Below are 7,161 nucleotides of genomic sequence, written 5' to 3'. Positions count from 1 at the left end.
CCACAGAGAAACCCTGTCTCGAAAAACCAAAAAAAAAAAAAAATAATAATAATAATAATAACAATAATAATAATAATAAACTGTTCCAGGAGTGGTGGGGCACGCCTTTAAATCCAGCACTCAGGAGATAGAGGCAGATGGATCTCTGTGAGTTCGAGGCCAATCTGGTCTAGACCGTGAGTTCCGGGGCAGCCAGGACCATACAGTGAGACTGTCTCCAAAAGAAAAGAGCAGAGTTGGGGGGAGGGGATTTAAATTACTATTAAACATTTGTTACTTTTGTTATGACCACCAAGAATGTATACATCTAAAGACCTTTTTATCACGTGTATGTGAGAGGCAGTGTGTGTGTATGGCGCGCGCGCGTGTGTGTGTGTGTGTGTGTGTGTGTGTATGTGTGTGTGTATGTGTGTGCAGTGTGTGCGTTTTCATGTATCCAGCTACCTGCAGAAGCCAGTAAAGGATGTTGGATCCCCAGGAGCTGGAATAATAAGCCCTTGTGAGCCATCCCACACAGGTGCTGGAATTCCAACTCAGGAGCTCTTAACCACAGAACCATCTCTCCAGTCCTAGTAAACCTAGATGGAACTCAGCATTGGCAGCATTAACATATATAGAACACAAATACGCACAGAATGCGTGCATACACAGACGTGCACAGACACACATACACATGTGTGCTTTTACATGCATCTACCCAGGTAATCTTTAAGAAGACCCAGGAGTCCTAGGCACAGCCTTCCTCATCTTGGTCTCTGTAGACCCCTCGCCTACCAAGGAACTACATCCACTGAAGCAGAGGCCAACTCCTGAGCTAGGACAAAGGAACACGCAGATGAGCCTAGAACATCTTGTGCCAGCAAGTCAGTGATGCTCCCAGAATGACTGGGAGTGTGCCAGAGATATACAGACGCCAACCTGGACCAGTTCCCACTGTCGCCTCAGACAATGTGAGCACCGAGGTAAATAATGGTTGTAGCAGATTAGAATAAAACAGGAAACATAACCCATGCTGGGTGGGAAGACAGAAAGAAGTGGGGAGAGGAGAGAGGGAGAGAGGAGAGGGAGAGGCGAAATCAATATTTACCTCTTCTCAAAGCCCTCCTTAAAACCTAGGTTCCCGGGGCTGGAGAGATGGCTCAGAGGTTAAGAGCGCTGGCTGCTCTTCCAAAGGTCCTGAGTTCAATTCCCAGCAACCACATGGTGGCTTACAACCATCCAAAATGAGATCTGGTGCCCTCTTCCAGTCTGTAGGCACACAGAATGCTGTATACATAATAAAATCTAAAAAAAAAATTATATATAAAATGATAATAAAAAATATATATATAAAAAAACAAAAAAAAAACCTAGGTTCCCCAATAATCAAGTAGTTAAACTCCAACATCCCCAGTCAACAGGCAAGGGTGAGCCTTGGGCCACCTGCTGTGTAGCAGGTGCACAGCCTGAGTCTAATCCTGAGGCATCAGGCAAACCCAAATCCAGGGAGCCTGCACCCTGGCCTAGAGACCAATGAAAGAAGGTCTGGAAGAGGCTTAGGGCAGAGAGATGAACCTGAAGATCCCAGGTCACCTCTGCCGGAAAGGCCTTAACAAGGAGGACACCTGGGTGGCTTGCCTGTAGTCACTGCCTCTGATACAGACAGCTGTGCTGTAGTGACAGAGTGCACATTTGTTGGAATGCACTGGACGTTAGGGGCATGGAGTACCCTCAGAGGTCCACAAGGAAGTGGTATGAACTACGCAATGGCCAAGAGTCAGAGCCATTCTCAGAATGGAAAAGTGCCGGGCTTGAGGCTGGAAAGATGGCTCACTGGTTAAGCCACACTTGCTGTTTTTCCAGAGGACCCGAGTTTGGTTCCCAGCACCCACATCATCAGGCAACTCAAAACTGGCTGTATGTAACTCCAGCTCCCAGGGACTAAATACTCTCTTTTGATCTCCAGGACATCTGTACTCTTGCATGCGCGCACACACACACACACACACACACACACACACACACACAAAACCATGAATAAATCTTTTTTTTTTTTTTGGTTTTTCGAGACAAGGTTTCTCTGTGGCTTTGGAGCCTATCCTGGAACTAGCTCTGTAGACCAGGCTGGTCTCGAACTCACAGAGAACCGCCTGCCTCTTCCTCCCGAGTGCTGGGATTAAAGGCGTCTGCCTGGCTTCCTTGAGAATCAGCTTTCCCTTCTCTTCTTCCCCAAACCCCTATGTCTTGAGTCTCACCCTCTCCAACAGAATCTCCACTCATACGCTCAAGGAACTGGGTACCTGTCCAACGGCTTCTTTCTCAATCAGAAAACATTTCATCCATACCCACTGGCTGCCCTGGCTTGCCGAGACTTCATGGGAACACCGGCCAGCCTGCTCCCCTCCTGCTCCTCCCATCCCTGTGACATGGAGCCAGGCAGAGGAATTATTCCTTGAAGAAAAGTAAAAGGGAAGAACGTCGCTCTGCACGGGAGGCCAGGCTGAAGGGAGTCAGCAAGGATGCAGCCCTACCTGGAGAGGCTTACATCCTTGAGGACCCAAGACCACACTCGGTGGCAACACCCTTCATGATCTAAATCCCCAGGACCTGAGTCCAGGTGAGCAGGTGGCAAGGGGTTTTCGTGGGAAGACAGAGTGTGGAAAGTAAAACACTAGAGACATACACCTGAGCAGAGTTAGCCCAGAACAAGGCTCAGGACAGGAAAGGGCAGTCAAGGAAGATTCCTGGAAGAGGAAGAGGCCCCTAAACCAGCTGAGGTAAAGAACCAGGCTGGAGCTGGGCAGTGGTGGCACATGTTTTTAATCCCACTTGGCAGGCAGGCAGAGGCAGGCAAATCTCTGAGTTCTAGGTCAACCTGATCTACAGAGCAAATTCCAGGACAGCCATGGCTACACAGAGAAACCCTGTCTCAAACAAACAAACAAACAAAAAGAACCAGAACCAGGCTGGAAGGAGGTGAGTAAGTAAACTTGTGATGGGCACAAAAGGAAAAACACCGGGAAGAGACAAACAGTACCAGGTGGGAGGGTCAGGGGAAAGGGGGAGCATGGAGGACATGGAGGTCCCTTGGAGGTAAGCCAAGGTATTCAGAGATCTATGCTGGGTCCCTGCAGCAGACAGACCATGGATGTCCTAAAGGGAGAAGGCCATCAGAGTGCTACGAACATGTCAGAGGTAGGTGAAAGAGGCCCCTCTTTAAGAGGCCTCCCCAGAGTAAACATGTGGACTGTCACAGTTGACACAGGCACCCTGGGGAACTCACACCGTGGCCACTTTGACTCCACTAGGTCCCTTCCAGGGATCAATAACTAGTGCCCATAGCTAATTAAGCCCAAAGTGGCTTCCAGGCATTGGAGTAAAACAAAATACATCCTGTTCACCCAAGAGTTCACAACAGAGCAGGCAGGCAGTGTCTCTCCAGGACCACTGGCACACAAAAGATGCTTAATAAATGCCTATTGCCAGGTCTGCATGCTGGTATATTCCCTTCATCTCAGCACTTGGGAGGTAGAGGCAGGCAGGTGTCTGGGAGTTCCAGGTCAGTCTAATCTACCAGTCCATGTTACGGTCAGACCCTGTCTCAAAATAAAAATAAATAAATAAAGCCATTATGCTCCCCTAGATCCACCAGTCCAGCTGAGATAAACTCAAAGTGAGATGGGAACTCTGGGTCTTGAAGATTTACCAGGAAGCCATGTGGCCTTCAAGGAACAGGGGACATCAGAGACCAATGATCTGGACATGACAAGCAGAGAGAAAGGAAATGCACTCTCGGACCTTGCCAAATGACCCAGCTGACTCCCCCATAGAGGATCCAGATGTCCAGGAAAACCAGGCATGCTCCTACTATCACCCCAGAGAGCCCACAGATCCCAGAGAAAGCCCAGAGAAGTCAGTGAGGCTGCAGGTCAGCTGAGGGGAGTCTTGAAATCACCCTTTCTTTAGGAAGATATGCATACACAAGCTAGTTAGTTATGTCACGTACCATCTGAGTGACCTGGGCACATCTGTGGACCTCTCTGAGCTTTCACTATTATCTACAGATCAGAGGTGGTACACCACTCTACAGATTGCGTCTAGACCAAGGCAGCCCCGGAAAGGGCAGCTGTGATTCCTTCTGTGCTCCAGCAACCACAAACCGAGATAACATCTTCTTCCCCGCATATCAGAAATGTGAGCTTCCCTGTAGCAAAGAGCAAGCACTCAAAGAGAAGTCTCGCCCCAGCCCCTGCACAGCCAGCCCTGGCAATGACTGTTGTTTCTTATGAATATACACACAGGGCCATGAAGCTAAACTTGGCCAGATACCGTGAAGGTTCAGAGAGCACCTGCAATGTGGAGACCGTGGGACAGACCAGCCTACACAAAATGACAAGCGAGAAGACAAGACCAACCCTCTGAGCTGATATCTAGTCGCTAACAATTGATAGAGACTAGAAATTTTCAACACAGGGACTGTGTACCCTGAGGCCTGCACCAGCCAGCACCCTTCATCCCATCCAGCCCAAATCACAGGAACCAGCCACTCCCCAATCAGGCACAGCCCCTCCCAATCTCCCTGCCAATCAGCCTCACTCTCTTAACCCCACCCCCACCCCCGGTCAGGCTCGAGCCTACAGACCGGTGCAGAACCTGTCAGAAGCAAGCCAGCCTTAGCCTCCAGCAGTTCAGGGTCAGCCCAAGATCCAGCTGTGCGCAGGAGGAGAGGGGAGTCAAGATCCAGCTGTGTGCAGGAGTTGCCCCCTCCCTTTCCTTTCTCGAGTCGTGAAAGAGGTTAAGAACTCCGCAGACTCCCCGTCCCAACGTGGAGGGTGGAGGAACGACACACACATCGAGATCTCTTAAAGACCTCTCACCCTTGGAGCGTGCCACTTGGGCACACTGTCACGCTGACCTTTCGGGACTCTAGCTGCAACCGTCCCTGGCTCTCTGGGCTGCTGGGGTATTACTAATAGTAGAAGAACCACCCCCTCTCTTTCCCTTCTGGGGCTCTCCTTTGTCAAACGGGAAATAGCTGGCCCCATCTCTTTGGAAAGGCAGGCACAGCCAAAGGGCAGAGGCTTTAGGGGGGGGAGGGGTGGAACCCGCCAGAATATTGGGATCAGTGACTCTCACAGACTCCCACCCCGCCCCCAGACACCGCGGTTCCCGAAGTCCGGGTAGAAAATACCCGGCGTCCACTTGGAGTTGCGAAGTGGGCGGGTCGCACCTGGACAGCACTGGCTGAACCAGAGCTGCCTTGCTCTTCCCTCCGCCTGCCAGGATCCCTTTAAAGAGCGATCGGGCGGGGGATCCGGGACCCCCGGAAGGCAGGCCACATGCCTCGAATCTCCTTAACTCTGGGCCAAGTTCCTTTCAAGGAGCCAAGAAAAGCAGCCCCAGTCAACGGAGTGGACGTGTTCCTGCTCTGCCCTGCCCTGCCCAGCCCTGCGGCCACACGCGTGTCTCGGCCTCCACAAAGGCCACACTAGAGCGACGGCCGAAGTGGGGGGCGGTGAGGAGACGAAGGGGACTCCCTCCCAGAGGCCCTCCAGGAAGGCCCCGAGGCAGTTCGCTCCGGGCTGGGGTCCCGGAGGAGGCGCAGGCCAGAGAGGGGGCGGCGCCCGGCCCTCCCGCTCCCTTCGGCCCGCGCACCCCGCCCGGCCCGGCCCGGCCCCTTCGCCGCGCCCTGGGCCAGCGCAGCCACCGCTCCAGCTCATCCTCCATTGGCTCCAGCCGCTAGGCGCGCAGCCCGAGGACGCGGCCCCAGCGTGGCATGCACCGGGTTCAAAGGGACACTCGGGGACCCGGGCCTGAGAGCGAGACTGCAGTGCTGGGCGCCACGCCGAGACTGGAGTCGTTCTCCACGAGGCAGAGCAGACCAGGGAGCCGGCGCACACTAACGGTCCCCGTGGCGGTAGTGGCGTGCCCTAGGCTTGGGGGACTTTGGCCAACTTCGCGCCTTCGCCGCTCGCTAGAGCGGGAAGCAGAGACAGGGACGAGCCCCCCTCTGCACTGGCCCTTGAACCAGTCGCTCGGACCAGGGCGCCAGGGCCGCCCGCGGCCGCCACCTCGGCGCTCCAGTCAGTTTGCCCCGCAGCTCACACGCCCGGACGCTCACCTGGGACATCTGCGGCCGGAAATTGATGTCCTTCAGATCGATGGAGCCGGGGGAGAGGTTGTGCAGCAGCTGGCACAGCAGGACGCCGTCGCGCAGCGCCTGCGCCAGGTCGAAGACCACCGCCGAGGGCCACACGACACGGTGGTTGGGCGGCAGGACCTTGCAGTCGATGAGCCAGCGGCCGCATTGCCGCCACTGCTCCATGGCGCCTGCGGCGCCCGTGCGCTCGCCGCCGCGGCCGCTGGACCAGCTCTCTCAGGGCAGCGCTCTGGCTAAAGTGCGGTGACCGCGGGGCATCCCGCCCGCCCGCGCGGGGCTAGGCGGCCGGGGCGGGGCTTCGCTCAGGCCGCCCCGGGTCCCCGCTGCGCGGCCGCGCGGCCCTCCTCTTCCTCCTCCTCCTCGGGCTACTAGCGGGCAGTCGCTCCCGCCCACGTGCGGCCACCAAGCGCTCGCGGGGAAGCGCGCCGGGTACCCCCTTCACACACACAAGTCCGCTTGGGCTCCGGTCCGGGCTCCACGCCTCCTGCTGTAGCAGCGCTCCTCGATCCGCCCCTCTGGGCGCCGCATTCTGTGCTCGGGGTGCCCCGCACCGGCCACCGCTCCTGCCCCGCCCGAGACAAAGGAGCAGCGGGTCGCTCGCTCCGTGCGTCCGGCGCCTGGGCTGCAGGCGCCGCCGTCGCTTTGTTCGCCCGGCCCGCGGGCTCTGCGATCCTCGCGGGGCGCTGGGACTCTGAGGCTCAGCAGCTCCCAGGCGCTGGGGATGCAGGGGGCGCGGCCACGGCCGGGCGGGGCCGGGGGCGGAACTGGCATCCTCGCCGGCACCTCCCACGCGACCCAAGCACCGCCTCCAACCCGCCCTCCCACTTCCTGTCCCGGGGCCGCCAGCGAAAGTTGGGGAGGGCGGGGCTGTAGCGCAGGCTCTGGGCTGGCGACTTTCCGTTAGGTGCACGTGGACCCAGGCCGGCAGTCCCTCCTGCAGAGTGATGAGGTTTCTGCACCTCGTTAGAGACTAAAAGGTGACCCCTGTAGCGCGCCGCCCTTGCATGGACCTCTGCAAAGAC

The 7,161-nt window shown here is 56.1% G+C and overlaps 1 protein-coding gene across 6 annotated transcripts in view; it reads right to left on the bottom strand.

Moving 5' to 3' along the window:
• The window catches only part of Vav2 (vav guanine nucleotide exchange factor 2), a 174,953-nt gene extending 168,126 nt beyond the window's left edge, over positions 1 to 6,827 (bottom strand). For all 6 annotated transcript variants that reach the window (XM_013346056.2, XM_026778744.1, XM_026778742.1 and 3 more), the window contains exon 1: positions 6,101 to 6,827. In XM_013346056.2, the coding sequence (XP_013201510.1) occupies positions 6,101 to 6,304 (204 nt within the window). In that variant the 5' untranslated portion in view covers positions 6,305 to 6,827. The remainder of the gene's footprint in view (positions 1 to 6,100) is intronic.
• Positions 6,828 to 7,161: the final 334 nt, after the last annotated feature.

The sequence above is a fragment of the Microtus ochrogaster genome, chromosome 4, assembly GCF_000317375.1.
Source record: "Microtus ochrogaster isolate Prairie Vole_2 chromosome 4, MicOch1.0, whole genome shotgun sequence".
Lineage (NCBI taxonomy): Eukaryota > Metazoa > Chordata > Mammalia > Rodentia > Cricetidae > Microtus > Microtus ochrogaster.
The sequence above is the reverse complement of the archived record's forward strand: the minus strand, read 5'-3'. Positions and strand labels throughout refer to the sequence as shown.